At 46.0% G+C, this 16,292-nt stretch overlaps 1 protein-coding gene across 2 annotated transcripts in view; it reads left to right on the top strand.

Annotated features, from left to right (window-relative positions):
* The window catches only part of SRPX (sushi repeat containing protein X-linked), a 112,710-nt gene that overhangs the window by 45,810 nt on the left and 50,608 nt on the right, over positions 1-16,292 (top strand). Inside the window, exons 2-4 of one of the 2 annotated variants that reach the window (XM_036841044.1) lie at positions 2,426-2,485; positions 6,813-7,004; positions 9,109-9,285. In XM_036841044.1, coding sequence (XP_036696939.1) covers positions 2,426-2,485; positions 6,813-7,004; positions 9,109-9,285 — 429 coding nt within the window. The remainder of the gene's footprint in view (positions 1-2,425; positions 2,486-6,812; positions 7,005-9,108; positions 9,286-16,292) is intronic. The other variant, XM_036841045.1, reaches the window with a different exon arrangement.

The raw sequence follows: 16,292 nt of genomic DNA, 5'->3' as shown, positions 1-16,292 counted from the left end.
CCTATCAATAATAGGCAGTAAATTTCCTGTTCATTTGTGAATCAGTTTGGATGCATTAAGCTGCAAGTGACAATGCTATTCACAGTGGCTTAAATTGAAAGGACATTTATTATTGACCTAGCAAGAAGTATGGAGGTAAGATGTCTAGGGTTGATTTAGTAGCCCAATAAAGTCATCACAGACCCCAGGTTCTTTTAATAGTTCCACTCTACCATCCTCAGCCAAAAACCTTTTGTCCTGAGACATCTTACCTCATGGTTGCAAAATGGCTGCTGTAGCTTCAGGCATTTTTCCTTACACCATAGCTTCCAAAGCAGGAAGGGAGAGAAGAGGGCAAAAGAGTTTTCTTGTGCACTTTTCTCTTTTATCAGGGGGAAAGTCTTTTCCATAAGCCCTGTTCCCCCAAAGCAGACATATTTTTCCTTGTCATTGGCCAATACTGGGTTTCATGCCTACCCCTGGAACAATCATTGGCAAAGGGGAATTTCTGACTTAGAGTCATCACAGTTCAAGATAGGCAGAGAGAGATAATGAGTGGTTGTGATCTAAGTGGAGGTAGACGGACCAATATAAGTGAGCTACTAATCAAGTTGCTAATCAAGGTAACCTCTTGAGATCATCTGAACTGTCTGCCTTGCAGGCTCTAATTTAAGTAAAGGCAGTAGTGAGAATGCCTGGTTTTGGGTTTCAATGAGCTTTCCAAAGAAACAACTGAGGGCTTCCCTGGTGGCACAGTGGTTGAGAATCCGCCTGCCAATGCAGGGCACACGGGTTCGAGCCCTGGTCCGGGAAGGTCCCACCTGCCGCGGAGCAACTAAGCCCGTGCGCCACAACTACTGAGCCTGTGCTCCAGAGCCCGTGTGCCACAACTACTGAAGCCCGCATGCCTAGACCCCATGCTCCGCAACAAGAGAAGCCACTGCATGAGAAGCCCACGCACCGCAACAAAGAGTAGCTCCCACTCGCCTCAACTAGAGAAACCCACGCGCAGCAACAAAGACCCAACGCAGCCAAAAATTTAAAAAGCCCCAAAGAACTGAGCAAGCCAGAACAAGATGGAGCAATAGTTAAAAAAAAAAAAAAAAAAAAAAAGAAACGAACAGAAGAGCTGCTTTGCTCTGCCAGGGACGCTGCTACCTTGGGGGTGGTGATGCGAACCATCTTTATATCTCCTTTTGACTCATTATAAAGACTTGTCTCATGGTGTAACCAGGAGGGTTCCTCTCTTTAGGCAAACATTTACCACTCTTCAAATGACACCAGAGTTGAGCCTGTGGTCTTGAGTTGAATTTGTGGTTTAACAATGCATGTAGTTTATTCCTGACGTGCCTGGGGGCAACGAGCAGGATCAAGGCTCACTGTAGGTGTTATGTGTACAGGTGAAGGCAAATGGAGAAAACTCAGAACCCAGAGTATAGAAATCCAGTTTCTGAGAGTCGGCCCTGAACTTGTTTGTGTAGCAATCCTCTTAGATGTGTAACAAGGCTGTGGCGTGTGAGGACTTGCAATAACCTCATAGAAGAACATGTTCTTATCTGTGACGGTTGCAGTTCCTGCTGGTAAATGTGTGATCAAGATGGTGTTAACTCAACAGTCAGTGGTCAGACTACGAAGGCTAGGAGGAAAGATCTCTAAATTTAAGATGATCGCTTGGAAGTTTGGGGCCTGGTACTGCTTTAAAGATTAAGCATCTACCATTTACTGGAATTCAGTATTTAACATGTTAAAAATGATTCAGTTCCAACTTCCAAATGAGTTTAAATTTTAAAATTAAGCGCAGACTTTCTCTATGAGGCCGTGGTTTTCAAGGGTAGCAAGACTCATCATGAAATTTGACCTTAGCCATGCCTTGGTGAAGAGGTTTTGAATAAACATCCAGATCATCAATTGCAACACTCATTTCCTACAGATATACCAAGGCAGCTTTATATTTCTTTGTCATTAAGATAAGACATTTGATTTTCCTCCTTGTCGTCCACCCAAGTTCATTTCATAAAATGGACTGATTCTCAGGTAACATAAACACCCAGTTCTACCAGGTTTTCTTTGATTGCTGGAGAAACTCTGGGCCGTATCTGAGTTATACACATTTTACTGCGTCTCCTCTGGCATGAGATTCATATCCATTGGCCTCTTCTCAGAGTGAAGTTGACTTTCTTTCAATCCCGAGTCCAGAATTTCAGTTGGCATGTGGTAATTCCAAAACCATTTGAGGCTCATCTTGATTGGCTCTAGCAATCTCAGCCCAGCCAGGTTCACTCTGAGAGGTCCCCTGTCCCTTCATGAATGGCCACAAAAGCTTTTACTCTTGGCTCTGCGTTCTAATAGCCCCTCTTGCATGGACTGTGCCAAAGCAGTGCTTCAAAAATATTCGTCCGTATCATGTGGCTTTTCTTGCTGCAGTTTCTGTTCTTTTTTATTGTAGGATCTGGAGACTCACCGCTAGAAGACGATGAAGTCGTGTATTCACACGCTAGATACAAAGGTGAATGCTTTGCTTATGTGCTAATGAAGACCTGCTGATGCCAGGAGGACTTTCCTTTTTGCCCTGCAGAGCAGACTATAATAAAGTGACCAGACAACACATTTTAAAGTTCTAATTACCTGTCGAGAAAACAAAATGTTTTAAAATTAATATGCATATGCTCCCATTTGAAAGAAAATACAGAAAAACAAATGAAAGAAAACAAAAAGCATTTGGAAATCTCTGAAGTGCTGTCCTTCAGCACCCCAGTGGTCATTTTATTCTCATCAGTTTCTTTACTGTCCTTACTTCTGCAAAGCCAAGCTCTAGCTGATGAAAGTGAAAATCAAGCCATGAGTTCTACCTGATTCAGACATTACAGCCAGAATCGTCCAGAGTAAACCATCCAAGGTCAAATCTGGACCCAGTGCTGCTAATGTACTGAGATGAATGAGGAATGAGAAAACTTGATTTTCATAAGCTCATTTCATTGTGCTCTTTGTGAGTCTGGCTTGGCTCCTGAAATGATGAGTAAAGTGTGTTGCCCAATGAAACTTTAATGATAAAGAACTCCATCTCTACACATTTCCAGCAATCCACCCCCTCCAGCAGGTATAAAAAGCCTAACCAAGAACCTTCTATGCAGGCTCAGGTAAGTATGTCCATAAATATTTTCTAATGGTGAGTCGTTTCTCTGAAGCTTTGGGAGCCCTGAGAAAAGTGAGGGTAAATTTAGATTATTTCTCTCTGAATCTAGTTCCTTTTACAGTTGAGAAATAATTTGAAGAAAATTGATTAATAAAGTTCTATTGTGGCATTTTGCCCAGGAAATTTGTCTGCATTCTGGCAGGAGGACACTCCCCTGCTCTGTCGTGATATGTCTAAGTTATGAGAGAATCAGGGTAGTACTGGTCAGCCTTTGGTTGGAGAGAGTCCCTCAGTTGTTTTCCATACAAGTGAACAACCTTTCTAATATAATGACTGGTGTCTATGTCCACGTGTTTCCCACCATGTTCCACGTTTGCTTATGACCTGTGAATACAAATACTCATTCCTATCCACAGCTCCTTTATTACTGCCTCAGGAATTAACCAACCCAGCAAAGCACAAACTTGTTAATTAGATGTTTGGGGTAAGGTGGTATTCTGATTCCTAACACTTTTTTTTTTAACATCTTTATTGGAGTATAATTGCTTTACAATGGTGTGTTAGTTTCTGCTTTATAACAAAGTGAATCAGCTATACATATACATACCTAACACTTCTTAATTGAGAGTTTTGAAAAATCTTTTTTTTTCGACTCCCTTATTGAAAAATCTTCCTAAAACACATGCGTGCACATGTGACCCTCAGATTATTGTTCCCAGTGTTCACCCTTGCTTCGCAGCACTGCAAGTGTGGAAGGTAAACCAGATGCACGAAAATATGTGCCTGGCCTAGAGCTTACCCGGAATGTTTAAGAATAAATACTTCTCAGGAAATTGTTTTCATTGTCATTGTTTTTAGTTTTAAAACTTAGAGGCAAACCATTGTTCATTGGGAGATTAGTTCTAGATCCTTAGGCCCCTACACAGTGTCTGGTACAGTGTATATACTCAGTAAATGTTTTTTTGAATTAAATTGATAATTTATAAAAGAAAACAGAAAGTGAAGTGTAACCAACATTTAATGTGGCAAGCATTGCATTTGATTCTTTTACTTGGAATGCCATCCTGTCTTCACAGTAATTGAGGGAAGGAGGAAGGCTTGTAGAGATATGTTGTTATTACTTATTTACAGATGAAGGAACCGCAGATTAGAGAGGGGAGGTGACTTGCGTAGACTCACACAGCTAGCAAACATTATGTTTGAGTCTGAAATCCAGATGTTTTAGCTCAACATCCAGAGTTCACTAGTAGCTCCTCCTTAGTCTGCTACATGACACTGCTTACCCCAGGAGCTCCACAATGGCCCAGGGAGATGAAAAAGTTTTCCTAAATAATCGATTTAGATTTCTCCCTAAATAAACCCTGTCTTAATTGAAGCAGCATAAGAGCTTCCTTTCTCTAAATCTCTATGTTAAATGTTTCGCTAATTCACTTTTAACTCATGGTATTTGCATGCACTTCAAATTCAAGTCACTCACTGAATTTTTAATTACTATCACTGCAGGGCTGTTAAAATGTCAAAATATCTTCCAAAGGTTTGTCTTGGAAAGTAATCCAAAAGAAATTCCTTTTGCGAATAAATAAAAACAAGATTTTTTCCCCCCACATGTTGACAACAGCACAGCTCTTGGATGTGTAGGCAGCTCTGCTGGAAGGATTTGAAGACTCAAAATAGCTGAGTAAAAAAAATCTGCTAGTTGCATGGTTGTACTGAAATATGCGAATTTGTAATATATGTATATGCAGGTCATTCTCTAATGGACCTGCTGCCTTAAATATTTGTCCTGGGCACATTTGTGGAAAAGACAACCATAATGTGTGTGTGCTAAGAATTGTGGGTCTGCTGCCTCATATTAGTTTACTCTAAAATCGTGCCCCTCGGGCTTCCCTGGTGGCGCAGTGGTTAAGAATCCGCCTGCCAATGCAGGGGACACAGGTTCGAGCCCTGGCCCGGGAAGATCCCACATGCTGCGGAGCAACTAAGCCCGTGCGCCACAACTACTGAAGCCCGCGCGCCTAGAGCCCATGCTCCGCAACAAGAGAAACCACCACAATGAGAAGCCCGTGCACCGCAATTAAGAGTAGCCCCCGCTCACCGCAACTAGAGAAAGCCCGTGTGCAGCAACGAAGACCCAACGCAGCCAAAAATAAATAAATAAATAAATTTATTTAAAAAAAATTATTTTATACTTAGAGGAAAATAATGGAGATATGTATGCTGTTTTGTACTTTACTTCAGGGTTCAGATTTTTCTCATTTAAAAATCTTAGCATATACAGACTAGATGTATAAACCCAAGAGGAAGGAAACTTTGTTCAAGGAAGGCCTGGAGGCCTAATGTAAGCTCTTGCAAGACTGCATCCAAGAGATCAAACTTAATCAGCTCTAGGCTAAGCGTGGGGCATCACTTCTCCCCAGAAAGTCCAGGAAATACCGCTTGAGTTCCAATGGTAGCACCCATTTGCCGCTGTCTGCAAAACATTATATGATGAAAATATTAGGCAAAGGAGATGTCAAAGCACATAAGTAAAAAACAACAACAACAACAAAAAAAAAACCAGTCCATGCACGAGAGCTGGACAGAACTGTTGGTTTTCATGGCTGAGAAGAAGCCAGAAACACATCATCAGAAGAGAATTCCTGGCAAAGTCAAACAGGGAATTTCCTCCTTCTTGGCCACATGATGGCGCACGAACTTCACTCACTGTCAGCTCAGGTGCTGGGGTGGAGTGAGGCGCTGGCAGCCCTAGGGAGGGGGCTCCTGTGCGAGGCGTGGAGAGCCTGACAGTCTTGAGGGAGCTAGTCTCTGGTCCCCATTGACTGTGCGGTGGCCACTGTGGGAACTTTCGAGGAGCTAGTCTTGCCCTACTAATCTTATGGCCCTCAGCGACACCTTCCAAAGGCCCAGGGGAGAGGTTCTGATTTAATAGTGTCATCCTAAGCTGTGCTCTGGGCAGCTACGAGACCAAAATCAAAACGCCCTGGAACTTTGCCATTGGAGAAGGGTGTCATCTCTTACCTAAATGGGGCTTAACTGGGGACATCTGAAAAAGGAGGTAGCTTCCCAATGGGGAGAAATTGTTCTGTGACGTTAAGCCCAAATTATATCCTGTGGCAAAACCCTGGAAATTGTTGCTTCGTTCACATTCATTAAGATCGTATTAAATGCTTTTACAGTGAATATGATACAGACTTGGAAAAAAATCTAAATTAACCAATTATTGACTCCCCCGCCACTCTGTATGGATGGCTGGGGTTAAGGTTCACAATGGTAACAGTTGCTCTCAAGGGAATTATGTATCTAGTTAAGGGAAATATTCAAAAGAACAAGCATTCATTGAACGTTTACTACGTGCTAGGCACTGTGCTAGACGCTTGATATGCATTTTTTTTTCAGTCCTTGTAAGAGGACTTGTAAGAGTCCTATGACATAGGTAGAGGTATTGACTCAGAGAGGTTAAGTAACTTGTCCAAGATCACACAGCTACTAATGGAGGAACCTGGACCCATATTCGTATATGTCTGACACCTAGTCCCATGATCATAACCTCCCCACCCAGAGACAACTTAAAAGACATGGGGCACTATTTGGAGGTCCAAAATCTGGAATGCAGCCAGCCAGGGACTTCGAGAGTGAAAAGACACATTTTCTGAAGATGTCACTTGCTATTTCTCCTCTCCTTTGTTTCTGCTACCTGTAGACACCCCGTGGTGCTCCCCCATCAAGGTGAAGTACGGGGATGTGTACTGCAGGGCCCCTCAGGGAGGATACTACAAAACAGCCCTGGGAACCAGGTGTGACATTCGCTGCCAGAAGGGCTACGAGCTGCATGGTTCTTCCCAGCTGATATGCCAGTCAAACAAACGGTGGTCGGACAAGGTCATCTGCAAGCGTGAGTAGCCAGGCCCCATGTTGGGGCCTCGGGGCCATTCGGGGCCAAAGTTCTTTTGCTCTGAGATTCAGGGATTTTTACTGAATGCTTTGTGGTCTTTGATGAGAAAAACTCCCCTTGTGAGCAGAAGCCATGCGTTCGTTCCTAAGATACGGCGGAAGTAACATGACACATTTCAGACAGAGGGGTGCCATCAGCTGTTTGGAAAGGGGGAGAGAACAGAGGTCTGTTTAGCAAAGTGCTGGCCCCTGCAAAGGGTTTGGGGATTGAAAAACAAACAAGACACACAGGTAAAGACACACTCTGCCGTCAAGGGTCATCTGCCATCAGGGGTCCCACAGGATAGCATTAGAGACAGACGTGTAAACCCGACAGAAGTATAAGAATGGTGCGCTGCCATGAAATCCTGGTAGTACACACAAGCGTCCTCCCAAGGACTAGAACTTAGGGAGGCAGGGAGAGAATTACCGCGGAAGGATGCTTATTCCATGAAAGGCGCTGTGCCTCAGGGGAGAAGGTTGGAAGCACATTTCAGGGGCTGACTTTTAGCTTCCTGGAAAGTCATCTCATTTGGGAAACTGCAAGTGACACAGCATCGTTGAAGTGCATTTTAGATGCCATTGCTGTTCAAAAAAGCTATCATGATGGAGCGCCTGTTGTGTGCCAAGCATTTCACATATATGCAATTTTTGCAACAATGCTATTGATATGGGTGCCATTACTTTATTGTCGGGAAACTGAGGTTGGGGGCTGCAGCCTTGTGATCCAGTCTAGGCAGACTACGCCTCTGGGTGACTACAGTGGACACTTTGAGTGCTTCCCCCAGATGTCCCTGGATGCCCTGCTACCAGTTCTGTGTGTCCATCCCCCAGCTTCTGGGCGCTTTGCTCTTAATGACTTGCACCTTCAGTTGATCTTCTACCAAGGAAGAAGAGGCTCTGCGCCTTCAGAGGACTGCTTTCTTCGTTCTGACAGGGAGAGCATTCCCCATGGGCAGCCTGTAGCTGCCCAGTAGTGACTGGTAAAGGATTATGAAAGCCCCGCTGCCTGCCTGGAGGCAGGGCAGACTCAGGCATCACTCACGCTCCAGAGCTCCCCTGCGGGATCAGGCTGAGGCTGACTTTGCCTGAGTTGCTACCTTGCCCGGCTTCCTCCCCTCCCCCCGTCCTGCTTCCCCCACCCTTCACTGGTCTCCCCTGGGAGCACTTTCTTAATCACTTGCACAGAAATCCTGGTCTCAGCATCTACTTCTGAGGAGCCCAGCATAAGACCGTGGTTTAGCTGGGATGCCAACCCAAGCCAGTCTGGTGTAAAACTTTGTGTCCCTTCTGTGTGACATGCAACCATTGTTACCAAATGCAAGTTCATGTGCCTGATGCACAGTGAGGCCAAACCGAAACATCGGAGTTCGGAGCAGAGAAAGGTTATTGCAGGGCCAAGCAAGGAGAACGAGTGGCTCGAGCCCAAACCCACCGCCCCACCAACTCCTTGAAAGCGTTCAGCACAGCATTTTTTTTTCCCCATGTCTTTATTCTCCTTTTTATTTATTGTTATTATTTTTGCTGTGGTAATAACACAACATGAGATTTACCCTCTTAACAAATTTGTACATGACAATACAGTGTTGTTAACTATAGGCACAGTGTTGAACGGCAGATCTCAGCACAGCATTTTTAAAAGCCAGGTGAGGGAGGGGGGTTGCAGGGTACGTGATCAACTTGTACACAATTCTCTGATTGGCTGATGGTGAGGAAACGGAGGTTAACATTCTAGGCGCCAGAAGGTCTGGGGGCTACGTGCTCATGATCATCAAGTAGTTAATTTCTTCCATTTGGTGGTGGTTTTAGCATCTGAAAAACTCAGGGAATATGCATCAGATGCTATCATCTGGGTCTTCAGAGAGGAGCTACAGCAGGGGGTATGGGGGAGGGGTCTGCCCCGGGGAGGGCCCATAGGGTCCTGCTCGGTTACACTATCTATCATTTCTCTACTTCTATCAGTTATATTTCAATTAACTTCACCCTATGCTTTCAGAGCTTCTGGACTCTGAAACTCCATGAACAAAATCTAAGTAATACTGAATCTCTGGTTTTCTCTTTTTCAGAAAAGCGATGTCCTACCCTTGCCATGCCGGCAAATGGAGGGTTTAAGTGCGTCGACGGTGCCTACTTTAACTCCCGGTGTGAGTACTATTGCTCGCCAGGATACACACTGAAAGGCGAGCAGACAGTCACGTGTATGGACAACAAGGCGTGGAGTGGCCGACCAGCCTCCTGTGTCGGTAAGAGAATATCACCAGCCCTCCGGAGGCGCCTGCTTTGGGAGGAGCAGGGGGTGTACGTACAGTGGATTTCTAAGGAAGCATCCATGTCCCGGATGTAAAGCATAAGCACCCAGTTTTGCTTTCAGTGGTTCTCTTCATTCCTATTTCTCTGGCTCAGCGCAGACCTAGCCTGTCTCTACGCTAGCGTTGACTTCACAGCTCATGGCTTTCCTCTGACTTTTGTCTCTTGCTTGGATTGCGATTGAGGCAGCTGGAGGCTGGCAGAGGTACGGGGTAATCCCGCTGCTTTAGTTCAGGGATCTGCCCTGTAGCACTGAGCAGAGTTTTTGACATTGGCCGGACATTCCTGCAGAGAGCATCTCTGTGTCTTTCAGCCGGCAGACGTAGTTCCATTGTCATTGACTCCGGTAGTCAGCAAACACTCAGTTTGCTAAACTGGAAGGGATTTGGCTATTTTACCTTAGTCTGGATTTGTTGGGCAAATAGTAGTTCTTAGTTCTTAGTTGTGGTTCGGGGAGCTGGAACTCTTTACAAATGCAAATTCAGGGCTCCACCCCAGACCTGCTGAATCAGAAACTCTGGGGATGGGGCCCAGCACTTGGTGCTTTAATGAGCCTTTCAGGGCATTTCGAAGTGCTTAAAGAGAGAGCCGCTAATCTAAGGCAGTGCTTCTCCAATTTGGGAATCACCTGGGAAACTTGGTAAAAATGCAGCTTCTGATTCAGTAGATCTGGGGTGTAGCCTGGGATTCTCCAGGGCAAGGTTTCTGAATCTTGGAACAATGGACATTTGGGATCAGATAATTATTCGTCCTGGGGTCCTGTCTTTTGCACTCTAGGTTGCTTAGCAGAGCCTTGGCTTTTACCCACTAGATGCCAGTAACATCTCCCCCCAACTCCCACTTGTGACAACCAAAAATGTCTTCAGACATTGTCAAATGTCCCCTGGAGAGAGGACGAGAGGAAGGAGAAAAATCACTCCCCCCGACTCCTTGAGAATCACCCATCTAGGGGCACTGGGTAACTTCTCCCCACCCCGGCCCCTGCTACTTATTAGAATCACCTGAGTATCTTTTAGACCCTAGCCATGCCTTGGTCCTACCCTAGAGATTCTGATTCAATTAGCCTGATGTGGGACAGCTGGAGGAGGCGAGTGGCATTATAAAAGCTTCCCAGGTGGTTTTCATGTGCAGCCAGGACCCAGGACCGTTGTCGGAGAGCAGTGGATCTCAGAGTATGGTCCCCTGATCCGAAACAGCAACATCAGAAATGCAGATTTCCGGACCTGCAGGATTGCTGGATTCTGATCCTCTAAAGGTTGAGAGCCTGCCTTAGAAGATCAAATTTGGGAAGAACTTTAGTACCTTTTACTCAAAATAGTGCCCAGCAGTTTCAGCGCCAGCAGGAAGCCTGTTGGAAATGGAGAATCTTGGGACCCATCCCGAAGCTGGCAGATCAAAATCCACATTTTAAGAAGATCCCCAGGGGATTCCTATGTCCTTTAAACATTGAGGCAGACTGCTCTGGGACAGTGGTTTTCAACTCTGCCATTTAAATCTGAATATCTGGGGCCCTGGTATTTTTCCAAAACTCCCCCAAGTAGTTGAAAACCACTGTGCCAGGAGACTGTTTACTCATAAAGTGTTACAGCTGCCAGGACCCACCCCAGCAGAACATTCTAGTCCAATCCCCCATCTACGGATGAGGCCTGAGAGGTCACCTAACTTGCTTGATGTTGTGTAGAGCCAAGCCTATGTCTCCAGGCTTTCAGGCTCAAAGTCCCTGAGTCCAGAGACAGCTCTGGCACTGAGGTGCCAAGGCAGCTGGCCACAGGAGCCTGGCTCTTACGCTGCTTGGGTCTGCCCATCCTCCAGAGAGTCGTTCAGCTCAGTCTGCCGATGTGCTTTACCCCAAGGACTCCTTCCTGACTGCTCAGAGCCTGGAGCAGGTACTTCAGGAATGAGACTGAAACTGGATGCTACCCTCTGGGGGCAGTTGTACAACAACTCCTCTGGCCTTGGTCCCCAGGGTGTGTTCGTGATGGTACCACTGTCCACTGTATCCCTTGGCAGCCTCAGCCGTTCTTACTCTGCAGTTATGTGGTTAATGAGCTATAGCCGGGGGACCTGGCCAAGATATTGTTGCAGGAAGGGGGACCCCTTCCAGGGCCCGAGCGTGGGCTCTTGTCTAACACCTGGAAATGAGTTGTCCGAGGAGACACACGTGCTGACAAAGCAAAAGACTTTATTGGGAAGGGGCGCTTTAGGGGAGAGCAGGAGGGTAAGGGAACCCAGGAGAACTGCTCTGCCACGTGGCTCACAGTCTCAGGTTTTATGGTGGTGATGTTAGCTTTCTGGGTTGTCTCTGGCCAATAATCTTGCTCGTGCCCACATTTGGTCTGACTCAGGGTCCTTCCTGGTGGCGCACGCATCTCTCAGCCAAGATGGATTCCAGCGTGAGGGTTTCTGGGAGGTTAGGGCAGGACATATTGTCTCCTCCCTCCTCCTTTTGGCCCCTCCCGAATTCTTCCAGGTTAGTTTTTTTTGGCTGTGTTTGGGTCTTTGTTGCTGCACGCGGGCTTTCTCTAGTTGTGGCGAGCGGGGCTACTCTTCGTTGCGGTGTGCAGGCTTCTCATTGTGGTGGCTTCTCTTGTTGTGGAGCACGGGCTCTAGGCTCGAGGGCTTCAGTAGTTGTGGCACATGGGCTCAGTAGTTGTGGCTCCTGGGCTCTAGAGCACAGGCTCAGTAGTTGTGGCGCACGGGCTTCATCGCTCCGCGGCATGTGGGAGCTTCCCGGACCAGGGCTCCAACCCGTGTCCCCTACATTGGCAGATGGATTCCTAACCACTGCGCCACCAGGGAAGTCCCCAGTTTAGTTTTACAAACATACTATGGGCTGGCATATCTTGTCCTCCCTCCTTTTGGCCCCTCCCGAATTCTCCCGGTTAGTTTTCGGCGGCAGCGCTGCGTTCTTTGTCGGGACCTCCTGCTGTGAGACAACTCAGGCAAGCGGTTGTCATCGTGCCTGGCCAAGGCAGGCAGTTTTGGTCAATGGTTCCCTAACAATGCGAGCAAAAACCTTCTACATCAGAGTCACAGCCTGGACCTTACCTTGTATCCATCTGACTAGAGCACCAGGTCCAAATAATTACTCAGATAACCGACTCAGATTTATTCCAAGCTTCTCTTTTTCTAGGATTTAGGTAGGAGTTTGAATTGATCAGTAACTGGGAAGACAGAAACCATTCTAGATATTTCCAGCAGAGGAGAATTTAATAAAGGGGCATTGGTTACAAAAACATAGGAAGAGCTGGAGGAGCAAAAGAGGAAAAACATTGTTACGAGGGGATTAGTTAGAGCAGAAATCCATACCAGCCAAGGGCTGGGGGAGCAGAAGTGGCCTGGCAGTGTTACCCCAAATCCAGAAGCTCACGCTGATGTTGACATGCCTGTACCTGACGCCATCATGGATGAGAATGAAGTCAGGAGCCCAGGAAGCCCTCAATGAAGCCCCTACCAGAAGCATAATGGCTTCCATCTTCTTCCTGCCTTCTAGTCTCATGAGAGTGCCTCCCATTGGCAAACCTAGCTGGTACCCAGCTGGCAGAAGGAGTCCAAGGAATGTCATTTCGTGACTTTTAGTGCAGGCAGGGAAAGGGAGGTGATAGAAAAACTGAGCACCAGCATAATCTTTGGCACAGCGACCACTTTCTGAGGTCTTAGACGTCTCCCCGCGAATCACTGTAGTTCTCGCAAGGAGGAGCCCGCAGAGCGGTCCCGCTCGGGCAGTGCAGGTAGGATGGCGCTCAGGCTGCGAGCTCTGGACACGCTCCTTTGGAAGGACATGACTTGAGGCCAGATGTTCAGGTCAGAAGAGCCCCTCACGGATGTTGCTTTCACTCTCTCCCCTATGACTTGGTATGTGCGCAAGCTAGCTCTTCAAAACAACCCCTCCCCCCCATTTTGGACTCTCTCTTTCCTCACATTGGAAGGGCCAGAGGTGATGGGAGGGGCGGAGATACAAATCTTCATGCTGAGCAAGCTTTGGCAGAATCTTCTAGGGCTCACACTGTTCAGATGTCCAGATTGTGTGCAGCAGTGGAAAGAAAATGCTGATTATTCTCAAAAAGCAACAAGCATGTCTTAAGCCAGACCAGATGGGCCTGGAACCTTCCCAGAGGGAGAGACAAAGTACTAAGAAATGAACCCCAGTTTCAGGGAATTTATCTTAGAGCGGGCCAGGGCAAGGTTCAGGCATCTTTGGGGGAAGGGGAATTTGTGTACGCAGTGAGGGGGGCGGGTAATGGTGAAAAGGGGACCCGTGAGCCACAAGAGAGCAATGAGCTCCCAGGAAAAACAGAGAAATGGACAAAGCAAGCAGGCGATTCTTTCTTAGATTTTGTGACAGATAAGCTGGAGCTTGTCCCCGGTGAATTTTACTGCAGGGATGTCATGGACACTTTTGGCTTTAAATGTATTATTAAATTCGTTGAATGACTTTGTTTGCGTGTTGGCAAGGCTCAGGGGTCCTTGAGCACAACTCAGAGCCTCAGCCTAGTTTAGGAGCTGACACATGGTGGCCGAGCATTTCCCAGATTTCCACACAGCCTTCAACAGTGCCTCTGGGCCAGAGCTGTGCTGAGTGCTGAGGAAATCGTGTCAGTTCTCCTCCAGATCTGGAGGGGAGAGAGAACACTGGGCTTACTTTTCACTCTGAGGTGGTGGTCTTTTCACTTCTCACTCAGTGGTCTGGCTAATTTGAAAGGACCGCAAGTTAAAATTCATTCTCTTATGCAGCCCACACTCTGGCAGTGGACTCAAATCCATGGTTATTTCAGAAACAGATATAGATAGAAATCAGTGTGGGAGAAACAACATACTGCAAATTGCAGGAGGGTAAAATATTTAGAGAGCCGCAACTTCCATTGATATAAAAAAAATAAACCATAGAATGTAATAACTATTTTTTGGGGGGAGTTTTTTATTCTTTTTTTCCATTTTTAGTTCATTTCGGTTACATTGGCATTTAGATAGAACAATGGACAGTTAGAATTACAAGGCCTCATGTAGAGACCGGATTTTGAGTAGACACACGATCTCTCCTTTAGACCAACAGTTTTTCCTCGGCCAAAAGAGAAAGAGACCAAAATTCAAGTAAGTTTAAAACCCATGGGCAATGAAAACCGAGCAGGTATCTTTGGACATGCAGGGAGCCCCATTTCGTTTTTTTAACAAAGGTCCACATACAAACCAACTTGGTTTTTGGAATTACTCTTTGCTTGTTTTATATTTACTACAGAATAGAATTGGAGAGTTAACACAAATGGAAGTCTGGAATAAAAAAAACCTCTGATTTTAGATATGCAAATTGATGGAATATGTTTCTGGCTTCCCAATCATCTGACAGCTGGGTTGACCCAGTGACCCACAAGGAAGTTTGCTGGCCTGAAAGAGATTCAGTTGAGGATACAGATATCATGGGGCTAAGAATAAATGTGTCAGTGCATTGTTGTAGATGCTCTTAAATCATATTGAATTTTTCCTGGGTTGACAAATACACATTTTCTTGCAAACTTTCAGGAAGCTAGTTTCAGCTTTGCAACAAGTGGCAATTTTTAGTTTGGTATCTTGCTTCTGATGATAGTGACTTCTAATTGTGGAGTTCTTTGCTTCTCTTCTTGACTCTTCTGTCCATTGGGGAAAGTTTTCTAATATCTCATATGGTGCCAAAGAAATGGAACCACATTCCAGAGACATCCGCAAGGATTGCACTCTAGCTGGGGGAAGCAAGCAAGCAATGGGGCAAGTTTTCCGTGTCCAGGTTTTTTCTGCCTCTGTCAGTCCCTTTCTTCCTGTGCCCGAGAAAATGACCGCCTCCTTCCTCCATCACCAACCTGCCGAAATTCCCCATCCAAACAACCATGAAGAATAACATGGTTGTTTGAAACCACTGTTTTGGGTGGTCAGTTGTTTGGATGGGGCTGGAGGATCCAAAATGGCTTCACTCCCATGTCTGGCATCTCACTCAGAGGCAGCTGTACTGGCTGGCATTTGACTGAGTCTCTTTCTCTTTCCCGTCATAATTTCTCAGTTTCTCCACATGGCCTCTCCAGTCAGATAATTGGACTTCCTTAGATGGCAGCTGGCTTCTGAGATGGTGAACAGCCGAAGGTGCCAGACTCTTTAAGGGCCTGCACCTGGGGCTGGCGTAGGGTCACTTCCCTTGTGTTCTATTAGTCAAAGCAAGTCACAAGCCTGGCACAGATTCAAAGGGAGGGGCAACAGATCCCACCTCTTGCTAGGAGAAGCTGCATGTATATAAGGGGATTATGGGTGGCCATCTTTGCAGGAAATTCACCAGAGTATCCTTTGTTAGAAATCAGAGCTTAGAAATCATTAGTGAAATACATCTTGGAAGATGCCATACCAAATTTGAAAAAAAAAAAGGTGTGATTGATTACATCCCAGTTCAGGTACTGTTAACAAGGCCAAAGTCGTAATGCCTTAAACAAGATAGAAGTTGTGTTCTCGTATAAATGTTTGTCCGGGGCAGTGTCCTGGACCCAAACTCCTTCTCATTTGTTCTTCCATCCTCAACTTGCAGCTTTCATCCCACAGTCGAAGACGCTGTTCCGGCTCCCCACCTCATGGACATTCCAACCAGGGTGGAAGAGGGGGTGGCCACACATACTTTTTTAAAAGCACATCACTTTTTCTGACAACCCACTGGTGGAAGCCATCCCATGGCCACACCTAACTTCAGACAAGCCTGGGAAATACAGTCTTTATTCTGGAGGGCCACAGGCTCAGGGAAACTTCTTTTGTGCTAAAAAAAGAAGGGGGATGGGAGAGCAGGTGAACAACCACTAGTCTCTGCCACATCGACTGTACAGATTGAGAGGAAGTTGGTGTAAAAGATCAAGGGAGCAAAAGATTAGTTAAAAAGCCAGCTGGTGTAAATCAACTATACTCCAATAAAATAAAATTTAAAATTCAACAAAAAATC

Source organism: Balaenoptera musculus, chromosome X (assembly GCF_009873245.2).
Source record: "Balaenoptera musculus isolate JJ_BM4_2016_0621 chromosome X, mBalMus1.pri.v3, whole genome shotgun sequence".
NCBI lineage: Eukaryota > Metazoa > Chordata > Mammalia > Artiodactyla > Balaenopteridae > Balaenoptera > Balaenoptera musculus.
Note: the sequence above shows the minus strand (reverse complement) of the source record. Positions and strands in the feature narration are given on the sequence as shown.